This window comes from Ictalurus punctatus, chromosome 6 (genome assembly GCF_001660625.3).
Source record: "Ictalurus punctatus breed USDA103 chromosome 6, Coco_2.0, whole genome shotgun sequence".
NCBI lineage: Eukaryota > Metazoa > Chordata > Actinopteri > Siluriformes > Ictaluridae > Ictalurus > Ictalurus punctatus.
In genome coordinates this window covers 4,760,157-4,779,091 of record NC_030421.2, presented here as the reverse complement: position 1 = coordinate 4,779,091, position 18,935 = coordinate 4,760,157, and the positions used below count along the sequence as shown (strand labels likewise).

General features: G+C 38.7%; 1 protein-coding gene across 3 annotated transcripts; it reads right to left on the bottom strand.

Annotated features, from left to right (window-relative positions):
- Positions 1-3,156: 3,156 nt before the first annotated feature.
- Positions 3,157-13,744, bottom strand: LOC108266545 (uncharacterized). 3 transcript variants are annotated; one of them, XM_017470010.3, is made up of 6 exons: positions 13,480-13,744; positions 12,249-12,542; positions 11,242-11,289; positions 8,322-8,369; positions 6,015-6,134; positions 3,157-5,885 (listed from the first exon to the last, which is right to left on the bottom strand). In XM_017470010.3, exons 1-6 carry the CDS (start codon positions 13,538-13,540, stop codon positions 5,800-5,802), a joined length of 657 nt encoding a protein of 218 aa, XP_017325499.1. In that variant the 5' UTR covers positions 13,541-13,744; the 3' UTR covers positions 3,157-5,799. The 3 variants fall into 3 exon arrangements, with proteins under 3 accessions (XP_017325499.1, XP_053536743.1, XP_017325500.1); XM_053680768.1 differs by lacking the exon at positions 11,242-11,289; XM_017470011.3 differs by lacking the exon at positions 8,322-8,369 and having other exon boundaries at positions 13,480-13,742.
- Between the last annotated feature and the right edge of the window lie 5,191 nt (positions 13,745-18,935).

Sequence of the window (18,935 nt, the reverse complement as noted above, 5' to 3'; positions counted from 1 at the left end):
TATTATTATAGTTTTATATGTTAGCCTGTCAGTAATTTTTACAAATTAAATAAGTTAAATGCAAATGTTAAACTCATCAACCACCTCACTTAGTACTAATAACAAAATTAAAATAATAGAGCTATATATTGATTTTTGTCCATAGCAAAATATTAATACACAAATGCTGATTGTATTATGTTTAAAAACACATATTAAATAATTAACATTCTTATATATAGATTTTTTTTGTTGCCTTATTTACTTTCTTCCTGGTTTAATTTAATGATAAGGTTTTATTTTATTCCTCTAGAGGCTGGGACCTACTTAGAAATTATTTCTTTCTTTCATTTTTGTATGTATAGCTATTTTTATAATAATAATAATAATAATAATAATAATAATAATAATAATAATAATAGTAATAATAGCACACATTTTGGTGTTGCTGAATAAGAAGTAATATTTATGTGCTAATAAATATATAATAATACATCTGGTTTAATATATTATACATAATTATAGATATTTTATTGTTTACATGTTTAGTGTATTATCAGAATAATAATAATTATGTTCCGGCACAGTGCCCTATAGTAGTGCCAGAAGTTACTTACATATTTGAGGAATATTTAGAATATATATTTAAAAAATATAAATGTAATATCACAATAAAATAAAATATACCGTGAGAGGAGTTGATAATGAATGTTGCAGGATTTTATTCATAAACTGTTTTTTTTATTTTAAAAAATGATAAAAGGGAAGCATAAAATGTGAAAGGGCCTCTAGAGTAAATAAAAGAGGGATCCGTATTATAATATCATTTGTTATACAATTTAATTAATCGGCATCTTCAGGATGTTGGTGATTTAGTGGTTAATAATTAGTATATTTATGTAAACAGGGACATGTCTCAGTGGTTTAAAGTAAAAAAAATAAAATAAAACCACCACCATAGAGTAGGATTAGGAACATGGACTTGACATTTTTGAATAATTTATTTTGTATTAGTTATTGTTATTTTCTAGTTTAAAGGTTTAAAATTCCATTTAATTAAAAAACTCTTTGCTTGGGTTATTTTAATTAAATATTAGTCCTTCTATATGCTGTCTCCAAATATTTGGAACAAAGGCGCTTATTTAGCTAACTAGTTAATGTACAAAACTTCTAGTTAACTTGAAGAAACTATGCAAATTTGAAGAACTGATATTTTATTGTTTACGTTGGAGTACGGACAAACAAACAACAGAATTTTGCTAAGAAAAAAATACATCTCTTGATGTTTGAGTTGTAATGAGTACACTGCAGGTCAAAGTGGAGATGTAAGGAGTAAGAAGTGTTTTTTTCCCTCTCTTTTCTAAATTTCCCTGCATAAGAGTACAAGTATTCAATTTCAGTAATACGTGAGTAAAGTACAAATCTTACAACACAGTAAAATGAATAAAAAATTTAACAAAAAATATCGTTATTCAAATATTCAGGTCATTACAGATGACATTGCCCCCTGGTGGTGGTAGGAGTTACCGACAGGCTACAGATGCATGTGAATTAAATTGTTGTGGTATGGTGCGTGGTACATCGTTTTCTAGGTTAAATTTGGTCATTTCTTTTCTTTATAACGCCTACACCGTCACCACGCTGTGTGGGTGCAGTGTAATGAGTCTTTTTATTTCCCCCCTCGTCTATGAATCATGCACAGATGCTTAAATGCTGGGAAATTACCCGCAATGCCTTCAGACAAGTGATTAAACGTGTTTAAGATTCCACTACAACATAGTGCAGTAAAATGCATTACAAAGTACATTACAATGCACAGCCCTTCGCTGACTTACTACTACTGAAGTTATTACACCAGTATGAACTGGATGAATGAATATCCTCGGCCAGTTTAATGATGATACTTCTCAGTGGACTGAAGTTACTAGTTACAGAAACATCTTTAGAAACACTCTGACAGTCAAACAGATGTAAGCGCGTAGAATTCTAAGCCTCAGTGTGACAATACTGTCTATTTAATGTAATGCACCTCGAGAAGGTCAAAGCAGATACTGGATCATATTATATCTTAAACAATAACTCGGTGTAAGTTTCTTTCACATTTTTCTGTATTTCTGGTTTATAATGCTTTTTCCTTTCATATTTGCTCTATATTTCTGTTTCATATATGGTTATACTGCTTGCAAGTGTTTTATTGTACTCCATACTTCACAATATCATTATATTATCCTTATAATATCCTACATATCCTACTACTCCTTATATTATCCTTATAATATCTTAATACTCCTTTTATTATTCTTATAAAGTTATAATGTTCTGCTTTCCTTCTGTATGTGTGTGCGTGGCGGCATAGGCCTCTGTGTGTGTGTGTTATGTCTGCATGCCTGACGTTGACTGTGTGAGAGTGTATGCCTCTGTGTGTGTGTGTTATGTCTGCATGCCTGACGTTGACGGTGTGAGAGTGTATGCCTCTGTGTGTGTGTATGTTTCTCAGCCTGCACTGCTCAGCTCTTATATTTCTCTGTAAATAATAAATCATAGTGTTAATCTTAAAGTGTGAATCCAATTCATCAATATCCGCCTAATACCGTTTATTCGCTTCTGTGTGTCTAGGTGCCTGTCACTTTTCCTTCTCTCCTTTACTGGAGGGGCTGGATTTGGATCTGAACACTCTCTATCAGCTCGCGCATCTCACTGCTGACATCACGGTGCTACTTGACGTTCTTCGCACCCCCTCTGGAAACGCGGGGTTCCCTACACCTCTCAGATACAGAATCCGCCCTGCTATTGTGTGTATTGACGCCGCTACACAGATAGACCCTCTGCCTGACCCTCCCTCCAGCTTTCAGTCTGAGGATGATGTCACCTTCTCTGATCTGGGCTCCGACCATTCTCCCCTTTTCTCACCTGCCAGTCCGAGTACTCTCCTCAGTACACCTCGGCTGGCTACCCCACGTCCCTAGGACGCACCCCATTTTATCACCCGTTTTCTTCCTACCGCTCCCCTCAGGATTACACTCCCACCTGCCCTGTGAATTCTCAATAAAATTACATGCTGTTCATACTTAGTCTGTGAACCTCAATAAACTTACATGTTAATCATACTTGGTCTCCCTCGTGTTTATTTCATGCAATTTTTATGCACAACAAACTTTTTGCTTAGATTCAGTGGCATATTAATAAAAACTCTTTATTTAGCCAAGAAGGTTGGAAAGATCTTGCATAATCCAGTGTAAACACTGGTCTCTTATTGAACCTTGTGCACTTGGTGGTTTTTGGTCACACAGTTAGAGGAGGCCTGCCTGTGTGTGTGTGTGTGTGTGTGTGTGTGTGTGTGTGTGTGTGTGTGTGTGTGTGTTACCAGTCATTGTGGGTGGAGAAGCTATTTATGAGTGCAGACACACTTTTATGTTTTTATAACACCTACACTAGACTTTCTAAGACAGGTGGTCTGCTATATCCTGTTTACAGGTTAAAAGTCTTCCTTTTGTCTGAAATGGTGGATTTTGAAGCATGTTTTGTGCTGTTATAGAAGTCAGTCTCTTTTCAGATTCAGTGACATTACAGATTGTGTCACATTTCCTTCCAGAATTAGCTGGAATTTACTGGAATCCATTCTTCCTTCTACTTGTGCAATGTTTCCTATTCCGCTGGCTGCCACACAACCCCTAAGCATAACCGATCCACCGTTTTAGTCACTGTGGCCAAATACTTCTGTTTTTACTTCATCAGTCTATAGGACTTGTTTCCAAAACGCATTGGGCTTTCTTTTCTGCATACCTCCGAGATTGATATTTGTGATGAGATCAGAGGCAAGGTTTCATTCTGAAAACTCTTCCATTCAGATCATATTTTGCTACCACAACTGCAAAATACGATCTGAGTAGAAATGTGCACTACCACTCCTGGGTCAGATAAACCTTCCTGCAAGTCTTTATTGCCATTGGAGGATTTGCATATTGGCAGTTTTATCTGAGTTTTATTTGAATTTTTTTTTAGTCTTCCAACTCTTACTTTGACTTCGAAAGTTCTTCTTAACCACCATTTATTAATGACATTTCAGCTAGAAACATTTTATAGCCTTCCTCCGTTTTGTAGGCTTCAACTAAAATAGCTTGATTTTCAGGTGCTCAGTCAGCTGCTTAGAGGAGCCCGGGGTAGTTTGAAGAGTTATGACGACGGAATTGTTATTACTAATGACAAGTCTCGACCTGGCTAACAGTTAATCCCAATCAGATAATTAAGGCCTAACAAGCTCAAGTTCTGAGACCTTACAAGCGGAACTTTTGCGACATGCCTCAATTACTGAATTTGCCCAGGAGTGCCCAAACTTTTGCATAAAACTGTACGTTTGTTTTGAACACAACATTTATTTCTTTACACTGTATTAATGCACTTAACTAGCGATCCTTAAATGATTCGATAAAAAAAATTAGGTTTCCAGGCAAGCAAAATATAGGGGTGTGCAATCATTCATGACGCTATAATGAGGTGATGTTTTACCTCACGTACATAGTGAGTGTGTTTTTTTCCTATGTAATACAGACGTGCTGGGTTAGGGTTAGTGTTAGACCCTAAACCTAACCCTAACCCTAACCCTATGTTAAAATGAACTATTACATATTAAAATGAAAACGTTTACAAAACACCTACATTTTCTAAAGCATGCGATCTGCCACAAAAAAAAAAAGTTTTCATTTGTCAAAAATGACAGAATAAACAATTCATTGTTGTAAATTTACATGGACTTTTTGGATTTTACGCTTCAGTCATAAATCCAGTGTTTATCTTATTCTCTTACAGGCACAATTCTATTTGTTTTGAACACATCAGTGTAGCGTGAGTGCTACAGAAGTACAACTCGCACTAATGTGTGAGTTTCACTTTACAAACTCACTAACATCTAAAAAAAACAAAAAAACAAAACAAAAGAAGAAAACAGAGCCCTTAATTTTCCATTAAACCCTGAAAGAACCCCCGAGGAACCCTTTGTTTCTCAGAGCGCGTGTACTGTATGTAATAACGAGGTAAGATTGTGGTACAAACTCCACATTGTGCTATATTATTTTCTACTTAATGCACCAATCCAGTCAGGGGTTTAGTATTCAGTCAGTTTTCTTCTAGATTCTTCAAGGGTTCTTTAAGGGTTCAATGGATAATTAAGGTTTCCTACTGTAGCTTCCAAAAAAATTAAAAAATAAAAATAAAAAGGCATTTCTAGGCCTTTTTTTTTTTTTTGAGAACAAACAAAAAACAGAGCAATGATTTGGAATTTTGCGCCACATACTTACACAGTTACTACATACACTCTTAAAAACAAAACAAAGGTTTCTTTAAAGGTTCATTGGATAATTTAGGGTGCTTCCAAAGCAGGGTTCTACAGTATTTGTCTTTCCCACAGAGGGACACCTGAAGAACCCTTAAAGTCTCTAAATTAGGTTAAGTTCAGACAGATAAGATTCATATTTCTTTCACAGTATAGACAGACATCCACAAGTACATACTATTCTAAAGTGTGATTGTCTTTGCTTTACAAAAAGTCATTTGGAAAGTCTTAAAGTATCCAGTATACAGTCATCTTGTAGATACAACATATATAAAAGAGAACAAAAGAGGGCTGTGTTTGCAGTGCCCAGCAGACATGCAAGTAAAACAATTTCCTGACAACTGCAAAAGACGAACCAGACCCTTAAAATAACCGCCTCCAAAACCACAGATGCACACGTTTCTGTTTCAGGTCGGGTCTTGCATGCAAACCTACAAGATGCTATGAACATTTAAGTGTCATAAAGACGTATAAAGAAAAATGATTGAATTTCATGATTTCGTTTGCTTCTGGTCACCTGTGACCTTTTTTCTGCATGTCCTCGTGTTGTAATACATGTTGCTGTAAATGGGTTCCTCTGCAAAATAAATAAATAAATAAATAAATAAATAAATAAATAAAATGATGATAAAACAGCAAAATCATACATTAGGGTTAAAATGAACACCAGGTGAAGGTGTAAGGGTTAACGGATTATTATCCTCACCCTGAGTCCGACGTTTCCTTCTGCATTTTAAAACGATGACTATCACACCGCCAAGCAGAAGCAAACTTCCGAGTGATGAGATGATAATCACGATCTGCACTTTATTAAGAGCCGGAGGAACTGAAATGTTAGAAAATGAGAAATGATTCATGACAATTATAGACTTTTTACTTTGGAACAAATAACAAAGCTACTGCTCATGTTGTTAAAGCATTTCTAAAGCATTTCTTGTGGTGCCATTTTTAATGTGAAAAGAAAATAACTTGCTCCCAAATAGGGAACGAATAAGATATACAGTGGCTAGAAAATAAACACACTCCCTTTTAAAATGTTTACATTTTGTTTGCAGTTACAACCCCAATTGGGAAAAAGTTTTAGACAGTATGGGAAATGGAAATAAAAAACAAAGAGGAGTGATGTGGAAATGTACTTTGACTTGTATTTAAACAGAACACGTATAAAGACGAGGTATTTGATTTGTTTTATCTAATCAACTTCATAGTTTTCTGAAGATAAACGATTATTTTGACATTGATTCATGCAAACACGTACGAAATATGTTGGGACAGGGGCAGTTTAAGACTAATAGCGGTGTGAGAAGTTGAAATAAGAAGGTGATGTAAAACAAGTGAGGCGATTGTCTAATCATACTATATAAGGAGCCTCCAAAAAACTCCTTCAAGAGCGAGGCGGGTCGAGGCTCGCTGATCTGCCAACAGACGCGTCAGAGAATAATCCAAAACTTTGAGAAGAACATTCCCCAAAGAGAAATCAGTAGGATTTTCAGCATTTCACCTTCTACAGCGCACAATATAATTAAAAGATTAGAGAAATCCGGTCAAATCTGTGTGTGTAAAGGGCGAGGCCGAAAACCACTTCTGAATGTGCGTGATCTCCGATCACTCAGACGTCACTGTCTTAAAAACCCTCATGAGTCTGTAATGGAGATCCTTACATGGGCTCGGGAATACTTCGGTAAAGCTTTGTCATTTGACACCATTCGCCACTGCATCCACAGATGCAAGTTAAAGCTTTGCTATGTCCAAAACCTCCGCCCACAACTTTTTTGTGTTGCAGTCATCAGATTTGAAATGAGTGTATATTTAAAAAAAAAAAATGTAATTAAATTCACAAAGTAAAACATCAAATAATGTGTTAATAATGTGTTTTCAATACGACTTTCAAATGATCTTTTTCAAACTGTTTTTTTTTTTTTTTTTTTTTTTTTTTTTTTTAAAATACTGTCCCAATTTTTTCAGAATTGGGGTTGTACCGGTCTTTGTGGGTGGCTCTCCACCTGGATTTTGGAGATCTCTTTGCAGAACTGTTCAAGCTGGGATAGGTTATTTAGTTTTTACTGATAAACCTTTCCTTGGATTTTTGATTGGATTTAGGTCAGGGATTTGACTAGCCCACTCCAGAACATCCACCTTGTTCCTAGCTAGCCACTCTATGGTGTCTTTGGCTCATTGTCCTGTTGGATTATGATTTTCCAACTAAGATTCATATGTTCTGCAGATTTCATCAGGTTCTTCTCCAGAATCTCCTTGCATTCTGCTCCATCCATCCTCCCCTCAATCTTGTCAAGTTCCCAAGTCCATGCAGATGAGTAATATCCCCACAGCATTATGTTGCCACCACTATGCTTGACAGTTGGGATGGTGGTAGTTTGATGATGGACCATGTTGGCATTCATCTGACCACAAAACCTTCTGCCACTCTCACAAGGCACTGTGTGTGCAGAGCTTGCGTGTTCTCCTCCTGCTTTGGAGGTTTCCTCCGGGTACTCCAGTTTCCTCCCCCAGTCTAAAGACACACTATGAAGGCTGTCTGGCATTTCCAGATTGTCCGTAGTGTGTAAATGTGTGCGGGATTGTGCCCTGTAATGGGTTGGCACCCCATCCAGGGTGTCCCAAATCCCCTGGGACAGGCTCCAGTCTCCCCGTGACCCTGTGTAGGATAAGCGGATGGATGGATGGATGGATACGTTGAGTTAAATGCAAGCTCCTGATCTTGGAGTTGGTGTGTATCCATCTCACTCCATCTCTCTTTCTGCTGCAATCCAATCATTTTGCCTTATTGAAATTGTTCGTCTTGAACGTTAATCACGATACCAGATCACTTTTTACCAGGCATAACAATCAGTCCTGTGGAGTATGGTTCTTCGCTAGTGTTTTAAATAATGTTTACCATCAACCACTTTTGTTCTAGGAACAGCAACACCACTTCCTGTACTTATGAATATTCATTTGAAGCACTCTACAATACATGTATACATTACTGCAGCTATTGAATCAAAGCTGTTACCTGATGTAATGAATGTGGAGTTATAAGTAGGGCTCTGTTCTGTAGTTTCTGTAATGTAAGAGAAATAAATGATAAGTAAAACAGTGCATGACCTAAATGATGTGATATGGTGTAGTGGCCACTGGCAAGAACAGTCAAATCGGTTGGTTTTCCTAGAGTTACGTGAGTGGAATAGCAAACACAGGCTTTAAAGTCCCAGAATGCAAAGCAGATGTACCACGCCGAGTCATGGCAGAGGATCGATTCGGTTACTTAGCAATCTATGAGATGACAAATGCGATGGCGTTGATGCTGGTATTAACATTAAGCTGATCTGTTTGAGTTGGACACACTAAAGGACTAACGCACCATTGCATCTTTCTCTTTAAGTAGAGATGAAGCACAGGTCAAATCTGCATCACTGCCCCACTATCAGCAGGTAGACAATGGCAGGTAGACACCATTGTGGGTAATGTAGGAAAGCATTAACCAAATTAACCAAAGTTGCTGAAAGAAATTTAAATTTACAAAGTCAACTCTGAATTTTGTTTCTGACAGAATTTGTAATCTCACAGAAAATAAAGATTTGGGGCGGCTGTGGATCAGGTGGTAGAGTGGGCTGTCCACTAATCGTAGGGTTGGCGGTTTGATTCCCAGCTCACGTGACTCCACATGACTCCACATGACTCCACATGCCGAAATGTCTTGTATGGCAGCTCTGCTACCATCGGTGTGTGTGTGTGTGTGTGTGTGAATGGGTGAATGAGACACAGTGTAAAGCGCTTTGTCGAACCGCTCAGGTTAAAAAAGCGCTATATAAGTGAAGACCATTCACTTGTAAGATTAGACTGCACTAATGCAAGAAATATCTGTATAGTGAATCCGAAGCAGTTCAGCGAAGTATGTCAGGGGGATTTTATACATCTGAATCACAGATAAAGAACACATCTTTTAGCACATACGACTTTCTTTCAACACTTAAAGAACATTTCTGAATATTGAATGAATGAAAGTAAGCGGTAAAACTTGCCTGAGTACAGGGTAAGTGTAAATACTTTGACTTGTATTTAAACAGAACACGTATAAAGACGAGGTATTTGATTTGTTTTATCTAATCAACTTCATAGTTTTCTGAAGATAAACGATTATTTTGACATTGATTCATGCAAACACGTACGAAATATGTTGGGACAGGGGCAGTTTAAGACTAATAGCGGTGTGAGAAGTTGAAATAAGAAGGTGATGTAAAACAAGTGAGGCGATTGTCTAATCATACTATATAAGGAGCCTCCAAAAAACTCCTTCAAGAGCGAGGCGGGTCGAGGCTCGCTGATCTGCCAACAGACGCGTCAGAGAATAATCCAAAACTTTGAGAAGAACATTCCCCAAAGAGAAATCAGTAGGATTTTCAGCATTTCACCTTCTACAGCGCACAATATAATTAAAAGATTAGAGAAATCCGGTCAAATCTGTGTGTGTAAAGGGCGAGGCCGAAAACCACTTCTGAATGCGCGTGATCTCCGATCACTCAGACGTCACTGTCTTAAAAACCCTCATGAGTCTGTAATGGAGATCCTTACATGGGCTCGGGAATACTTCGGTAAAGCTTTGTCATTTGACACCATTCGCCACTGCATCCACAGATGCAAGTTAAAGCTTTGCTATGTCCAAAACCTCCGCCCACAACTTTTTTGTGTTGCAGTCATCAGATTTGAAATGAGTGTATATTTTAAAAAAAATTAAATTAAATTCACAAAGTAAAACATCAAATAATGTGTTAATAATGTGTTTTCAATATGGTACAGGGTGAACTGAATTTTCAAACGACTTTCAAATGATCTTTTTCAAACTATGTTTTTTTTTTTTTTTTTAATACTGTCCCAACTTTTTCAGAATTGGGGTTGTACCGGTCTTTGTGGGTGGCTCTCCACCTGGATTTTGGAGATCTCTTTGCAGAACTGTTCAAGCTGGGATAGGTTATTTAGTTTTTACTGATAAACCTTTCCTTGGATTTTTGATTGGATTTAGGTCAGGGATTTGACTAGCCCACTCCAGAACATCCACCTTGTTCCTAGCTAGCCACTCTATGGTGTCTTTGGCTCATTGTCCTGTTGGATTATGATTTTCCAACTAAGATTCATATGTTCTGCAGATTTCATCAGGTTCTTCTCCAGAATCTCCTTGCATTCTGCTCCATCCATCCTCCCCTCAATCTTGTCAAGTTCCCAAGTCCATGCAGATGAGTAATATCCCCACAGCATTATGTTGCCACCACTATGCTTGACAGTTGGGATGGTGGTAGTTTGATGATGGACCATGTTGGCATTCATCTGACCACAAAACCTTCTGCCACTCTCACAAGGCACTGTGTGTGCAGAGCTTGCGTGTTCTCCTCCTGCTTTGGAGGTTTCCTCTGGGTACTCCAGTTTCCTCCCCCAGTCTAAAGACACACTATGAAGGCTGTCTGGCATTTCCAGATTGTCCGTAGTGTGTAAATGTGTGCGGGATTGTGCCCTGTAATGGGTTGGCACCCCATCCAGGGTGTCCCAAATCCCCTGGGACAGGCTCCAGTCTCCCCGTGACCCTGTGTAGGATAAGCGGATGGATGGATGGATGGATACGTTGAGTTAAATGCAAGCTCCTGATCTTGGAGTTGGTGTGTATCCATCTCACTCCATCTCTCTTTCTGCTGCAATCCAATCATTTTGCCTTATTGAAATTGTTCGTCTTGAACGTTAATCACGATACCAGATCACTTTTTACCAGGCATAACAATCAGTCCTGTGGAGTATGGTTCTTCGCTAGTGTTTTAAATAATGTTTACCATCAACCACTTTTGTTCTAGGAACAGCAACACCACTTCCTGTACTTATGAATATTCATTTGAAGCACTCTACAATACATGTATACATTACTGCAGCTATTGAATCAAAGCTGTTACCTGATGTAATGAATGTGGAGTTATAAGTAGGGCTCTGTTCTGTAGTTTCTGTAATGTAAGAGAAATAAATGATAAGTAAAACAGTGCATGACCTAAATGATGTGATATGGTGTAGTGGCCACTGGCAAGAACAGTCAAATCGGTTGGTTTTCCTAGAGTTACGTGAGTGGAATAGCAAACACAGGCTTTAAAGTCCCAGAATGCAAAGCAGATGTACCACGCCGAGTCATGGCAGAGGATCGATTCGGTTACTTAGCAATCTATGAGATGACAAATGCGATGGCGTTGATGCTGGTATTAACATTAAGCTGATCTGTTTGAGTTGGACACACTAAAGGACTAACGCACCATTGCATCTTTCTCTTTAAGTAGAGATGAAGCACAGGTCAAATCTGCATCACTGCCCCACTATCAGCAGGTAGACAATGGCAGGTAGACACCATTGTGGGTAATGTAGGAAAGCATTAACCAAATTAACCAAAGTTGCTGAAAGAAATTTAAATTTACAAAGTCAACTCTGAATTTTGTTTCTGACAGAATTTGTAATCTCACAGAAAATAAAGATTTGGGGCGGCTGTGGATCAGGTGGTAGAGTGGGCTGTCCACTAATCGTAGGGTTGGCGGTTTGATTCCCAGCTCACGTGACTCCACATGACTCCACATGCCGAAATGTCTTGTATGGCAGCTCTGCTACCATCGGTGTGTGTGTGTGTGTGTGTGTGTGTGTGTGAATGGGTGAATGAGACACAGTGTAAAGCGCTTTGTCGAACCGCTCAGGTTAAAAAAGCGCTGTATAAGTGAAGACCATTCACTTGTAAGATTAGACTGCACTAATGCAAGAAATATCTGTATAGTGAATCCGAAGCAGTTCAGCGAAGTATGTCAGGGGGATTTTATACATCTGAGTCACAGATAAAGAACACATCTTTTAGCACATACGACTTTCTTTCAACACTTAAAGAACATTTCTGAATATTGAATGAATGAAAGTAAGCGGTAAAACTTGCCTGAGTACAGGGTAAGTGAGAGGATGTGGCTTTGAATTTTTTTGTCTTTGAATATGATATTGTAAGTGTAGTTGCCGGTGTCTTCCTGTTTGACATCTCTGATGACGACTGACCCATTCTGCATGAACTGATGTCTGCGTCCCTGCTGAAATATTACTGTGTTGTTGTCCAGGCTAATGATGGCCAGCAGTTTATTCATCTGTTTCCATTCGACTGATCTGCCAGACTCTATATTCGGCAGATGGAAGATGAACGTCTCGCCCTCCTGCACAGACCTCTCGGTGACAGTAACACCTTTTAGAAGAAATCAGCATAGCTTTTATTGAGTACTTAGTCCTGTAGAGACATGATTTCATGATTTAGACTGGGGTCCAGGGGATGAACAGTGTCAATATGTCAAGGACTTTTCATGTAACCAATCAGTTTAAGTTGCATTGTTGGGCTGTCCAATCTTTATGTTGTAATTCTTAAAACTTCATTTTAAGCTCGGTCTGGATTGCCCAGGCTGGGTCTGCCCTCATTCTCTGCTTTACTAATGATGTCACTTTCATTATTCAATTATCTCTTCAATTATCCACCCCTTTCCTTTCTTTATCTGTTCCACTGTTTGACTCCTTTGCTGTCCAGTGTTTTTCCTTAAATAACCAATCTTAAATAAAATAATGATAATGAGTCTTTATTGGTCACATGTACATTACAACACAGTGAAATTCTTTTCTTCACATAAACCCTGCATGTTAGGAAGTTGGGGCCAGAGTGCAGGGTCAGCCATGTTACGGCGCCCCTGGAGCAGAGAGGGTTAAGGTCCTCGCTCAAGGGACCAACAGTGGCAGTTTGGCAGTGCTGGAGCTTGACCCCCGACCTTCTGATCAGTAATCCAGAGCCTTAACAGGCCACCACTGCCCCCATACTTGCATCCAGTCGTACAACTGAAAAGCAGAACTCTACACTGCAACCCAGATGAGCAATAGTGTTGTCACTACATGTGAATAGTTTCAGCACATGACTACAAAGACCAACTTTTTCATTTCTTTCAGTACTAAAACATGCATTCATGAAAACTATCCGTTTTAGTCAGAGAAATCTACTTGGATCTCTGATGAATGATGATTTGCACCTGAATGCGGACTTTAACAAAGTAATGTATTACTGTGAAACAACTATGATCATCACAATCGAGTTTAAAAGAAGCATTTTAACCTCAATACACATGAAACGTCACTAGGCTCACCTGTGATAGGACAGAAAAGGCTAAAGATGATGACGATGACTGTGTATTTATGAATCTTCATCTCAGAGTAGATCCACCATTTAAACCTTCACCACCACTGTGATTCGGCCCTTCGCTTCCTCTAGTCTGCTCATTCTCTTCATGCATTAACTTCTTACACTACAGAAGACAGAGAAATATCTGCTCTTGTTCTGAGACCATGAGGCTGTCTTGCGGTGCTGTGGTCTTGTCATGCATATTTATGTGTGAAATCTTCAGGCTGTGGGTGTGACAATAAAAAGGTGCTGAAGGAGCTGAACAGCAGACGTGTTCTGCCTCCAACTGGATAAATAGAGACACTGCACACACACTCATTCATTCGTGAAAAAGATATCATCTTGTCTAGTGCAATAACCGTCATGACGTCCTACTTGCCTTGTTCTTTTGACGTAGTCTTAAATTCTGAAGTTGGCTGACATGTCTAAACTTGACACTTTTACAGCAAAGGATGTAGAGCTCATCGAAAGAAGACTGGGTTTATCTAGACACATGCTGATATCTTGATGAAAAGACTGAATGCACATATGAACCCTGGAATGAAATTATGTCCAAGATGAAGGCCTCGATTTGGTCAGAAGAAGCCTCAAGAAGGTCTCTGCTTGGACTAGAGCGGCCTTGTTGTAGGACTCTAGCTTGACTGGAGAGGCCTCTGCACAGGCCTTGGTCATGGCTGCTGAAGCATAGGCCTCACGTTGGACTTGCCCCTTGTTGAATTCTTCAAGGGTGAAAGGTGGAGTGGTTGTTGAGGAATTCGTGCTGGACAGGAGAGGCTCCACCAGGCTTGGTCATGGGTGGAACCTCTGTCCACACACTGGCTGTTTGGGCTTATTCATCCAGGTAAATTTCCTCTCTGGTCAGCAGGAACACACTTTTCCGGAGGCTTCCAAACTCCACTGCATTACTTCGGCCTGGATGTCTTTGTGCGGCCAATTTTTCTGCCGATTCACACTTTTAAAAATGTGATACGCCTTGATCAATAAACCTCTCATCAGGCTTGGGATTCTCCATGTAATTTAAGAATTCCCACTGCATTATCAGTCCTGTTGTGGCTCTATGCCATTGTATTCATGTGGCGCAGTCTAGAGAATCGAGATGGGAAAACGCACCAGGGATATGGGGCTTACTAGATTTTTGTTCCACACCACAAAAACAAAAAGGGTTGTTTCTTCTTCAGTCTGGATTTTCTCTCACTGATTTCTTGAAGCTTAAACACAAAAAGTGCTTGTGTTTAAAGGCAGTGGTTTAAACACCCTTGAGATTCCCCATCTTGAACATGTCTACACATGAAAAATCTGGCAACACTGGACATGCAGGTTTAACTGAATCTAAATGGGGAGCCAAGAAAATCGTCTTAAGCATGTGTAAGGTAAATTTGAATACACCAAAATTTCCCCATGTAAATATTGTACAATTCTAAACAAAACAACGCTTTACTGGTGCTGTTGTAGAATCAACTTCCCTTGGCTGTCCAAACAATCCCTCACTGTATTCAAATGCAGACTGAAGACACTTTTGTAAACACCATTAGCCTGTGTTCTGATCCCGGACTTTGATAGTGACTACATTTTTACAGCTTATAAAAAACCTGACGATATACATTTGCACTAACACATCTTCCAGTTTTTTTCTGCTTTTTATTATTAGTTGTATATTTGTTCTCTGCCCTACACTAGTTCTTAGTAAACTTGGATAAACACTTATTTTTAAAATGGTCATTTTATTTCAAGGCTAAAAGCCATATGGCACACAGTGTCTACAACCCAGTGTCCATCAGTGTAAGGTTTCGATCTTCAGTGTTGCCATGGGATGCTGGGTTGTCTTTCAAAGTCTCTTCTTTTCATCACGAGACGTGAAAGTGTAAGTGACATTCAAATCACAATAGTCAAATTTTACACTTTTAAATTCCCATTCAATCTGTCAGCTGAAAAATAAGGGGGGGGGGGGGGGGGTCACTCTAGAATGCTGTAATCTTGGCTTTCAATGCGTACAAGGCGTACACTTGCCTTGTTTTCTGTGTTTCAGTGTACTTCCTGGTCTGGAACTTTGTATTTTATTTTTATTACATAGATTATATATAGTTTCCCACAAGAAAACACACAGTACCTCCTTTGACTGCATGTTACATGGGTGGTCGTTGTGGTCTAGGGTTGGGGTTAGGGTTAGCTTTCTAAATAAATAACTGTTAAATAAATAAATAAGTTGTACGCACCACAGCGATAGGGTTGGACTGGGCATGAAGGCAGTGATACCAGGCTCCCCAGCGGCATCCCGTTCACCCAGAACCATTGTCCATCGAGGAAACGCAGACCTGTCCACACACTGGCTGTTTGAGCTTGTTGAGTCTCTGTTTTAAGCAGGTCTAGCAGTGTTCCCGAATCCACAAAGGTCAAGTCAGTAGTAGGTCAAGTAGTGCGTCCTGCAGTACTTGAGAGCCTCATTCCATGTTTTTTCCTCCTTCACCAACATGAACCTCCTATACGCGTCAGAGAATAATCCAAAACTTTGAGAAGAACATTCCCCAAAGAGAAATCAGTAGGATTTTCAGCATTTCACCTTCTACAGTGCACAATATAATTAAAAGATTAGAGAAATCCGGTCAAATCTGTGTGTGTAAAGGGCGAGGCCGAAAACCACTTCTGAATGCGCGTGATCTCCGATCACTCAGACGTCACTGTCTTAAAAACCCTCATGAGTCTGTAATGGAGATCCTTACATGGGCTCGGGAATACTTCGGTAAAGCTTTGTCATTTGACACCATTCGCCACTGCATCCACAGATGCAAGTTAAAGCTTTACTATGTCCAAAACCTCCGCGCACAACTTTTTTGTGTTGCAGTCATCAGATTTGAAATGAGTGTATATTTTAAAAAAAAATTAAATTAAATTCACAAAGTAAAACATCAAATAATGTGTTAATAATGTGTTTTCAATATGGTACAGGGTGAACTGAATTTTCAAACGACTTTCAAACGATCTTTTTCAAACTATGTTTTTTTTTTTTTTTTTTTTTTTTTAAATACTGTCCCAACTTTTTCAGAATTGGGGTTGTACCGGTCTTTGTGGGTGGCTCTCCACCTGGATTTTGGAGATTTCGGGTTGGGGTTAGGGTTAGCTTTCTAAATAAATATCTGCAACAAAATAAATTGTTAATCTTTTAAATAATAGATCATTTTTTTATTACTACTCATTCTTTTTATTGTTATTAGTAGCAGCAGCAGTAGTTGTGCCTGTCATTTCCTTAGTGTACCTTTTAGCTCTTCTTAGTGAACATTAACTTCTAACTTTTAGAATAAAAGAATTTTATTTTCAAAGAATTGATTTTCAATTAATTAAAAGCTTTGCAACACACAATATCTACAACCCATATTCAGTGCTGACCTCTGGATGATTGGTCTCTTTCATGATTCAATCTTTCCTGGTTTCTTATTCTGATCATTTTAACCTAGCTCGTATTTATGTGGAACCCAGTTGAGCGTTAATGATGAATACATTTACGATTCAGTAATAGCTCATTTATTTGTCAGGCTACAAGTGACACAGTGTACACAAGGAGTAAAAATTTAATTGTCTTTTAAATCACAGTAGTCACATTTGAAAAAATAAACTACCTTTATACACGTATACATTTCCATTTAACTATGCATACTCATATATAGCTGCAAACTAACAAAGCGTGAATCACTCTAGAATGATATAATATTGGCTTTCAAAGCATCATGGATAACTCAGATATTTGTAAAGCGATCTTATTTATTTATTTGTCTATTCTAGATTTAAAATTTTTACCCATAAAGTAAGTAAAAACCAGCCACCAAACATTTACTCTTAAGTATAAAAAGGTGTTAAACATTCAGGAGAAAACTGGAACTAAACGTTAACACCTGCATCAATTTTCAGTGAGCCAACATTTCTATTTCGTTGTTATATTAGAATTTAAGCTCAAACACGCTTTATAATTTCTAGGTCTGAATGAATTCTTGAAGAACGCTTCTTGATGGAGATATTCTTCTTATTCCAGTTGTAGAACATCATCTGTTTAGGGGAAGGAAATATATACAGTTTTTCACATATTCAAATTGAAGGACAAAGTAAACGTGATACTTCTATTGTTAAGTCTTTAGTGCTGGACTGAAAGTTCTAGCAACTATCATGCTTTATGACATTAATATTAAAACGTACACGATCCTGGTTAATGTTATGGATGTTTATTGCTCACCTTCAGTCATAATAGCAGAGGAAATTAAGCTTCTCGTTGCAGTCTCTGTTCTCCCAGACGTACGTGTTGAAGTTGTACGCACCACAGCGATAGGGTTGGACTGGGCATGAAGGCAGTGATACCAGGCTCCCCAGCGGCATCCTGTTCACCCAGAACCATTGTCCATCGAGGAAACGCAGACCTGTCCACACACTGGCTGTTTGAGCTTGTTGAGTCTCTGTTTTAAGCAGGTCTAGCAGTGTTCCCGAATCCACAAAGGTCAAGTCAGTGTAGTGCGTCCTGCAGTACTTGAGAGCCTCATTCCATGTTTTTTCCTCCTTCACCAACATGAACCTCCTATAACAAATGGAAGGTAATTTTGTCTGACAGTCACCATCGTTCCAGGCAGATGGATTCATTAAAGTACAACTCTCTTGCCCATCCCAATTATTAGGCTCTCCAGGGTACCAGTTTGTGAAATTTGACTGTTCTCCACCAGACCATTGCCAGATGTTTTCATGTGGTTCAGTTCTGTTCAGCCCAATCCAAGTTTTAGAAGTCTTTTGCCCTAAAACAGTCACAGCTCTCTGGTTTTCCTCTTCAGTAGTGATGGTAGCCAAATCCCCATAGTGCTGCCTGCAATAGTTCTGAGCTGTAGTCCAATCCATTGACTGAGCAACGAAACTGTATTCTCTTACCAGACTTACAGCCATCCCATAAAGTACCAACAGGAGACACATAAAGAAGAGCATCTTTGCTGTGATGCGTCTAAGCTCTGTAAACCTTTGCTCGCATCTCAGCCAGCTCAGCTCAAGTTTCAGACTAAGAACTGATTTAAAGCACATGCAAATCAGCATCAGCACAGCATCGTCATCAGTTCACCAAAACCGGCAGTGTAAGCATACACTGCAAAATATAGCATGAATGTTTTGGATGAATTTGTAGTGTTTCTAGCTATGAACATGCCACACAGAAATATGCTTATTTTTATTTTAAATAGGCATTCTGTACTCTGCCAGTGTCTGGTGTAAAAGCCACTGTGATTAACAGGACAACATGTTGCTAATAAAGGCTAATAAAACTTTTATAATAATAACCTGACCTGTAGTCCTATCTCCACCCGTTACCACCCCCAAACACCGCATTAGTTCATCTATGTATACCCTTCTGTTCCGTTTTCCCTTATATACTCTTATTGTGCTTTTGAATGTTCTTTAAAGCAA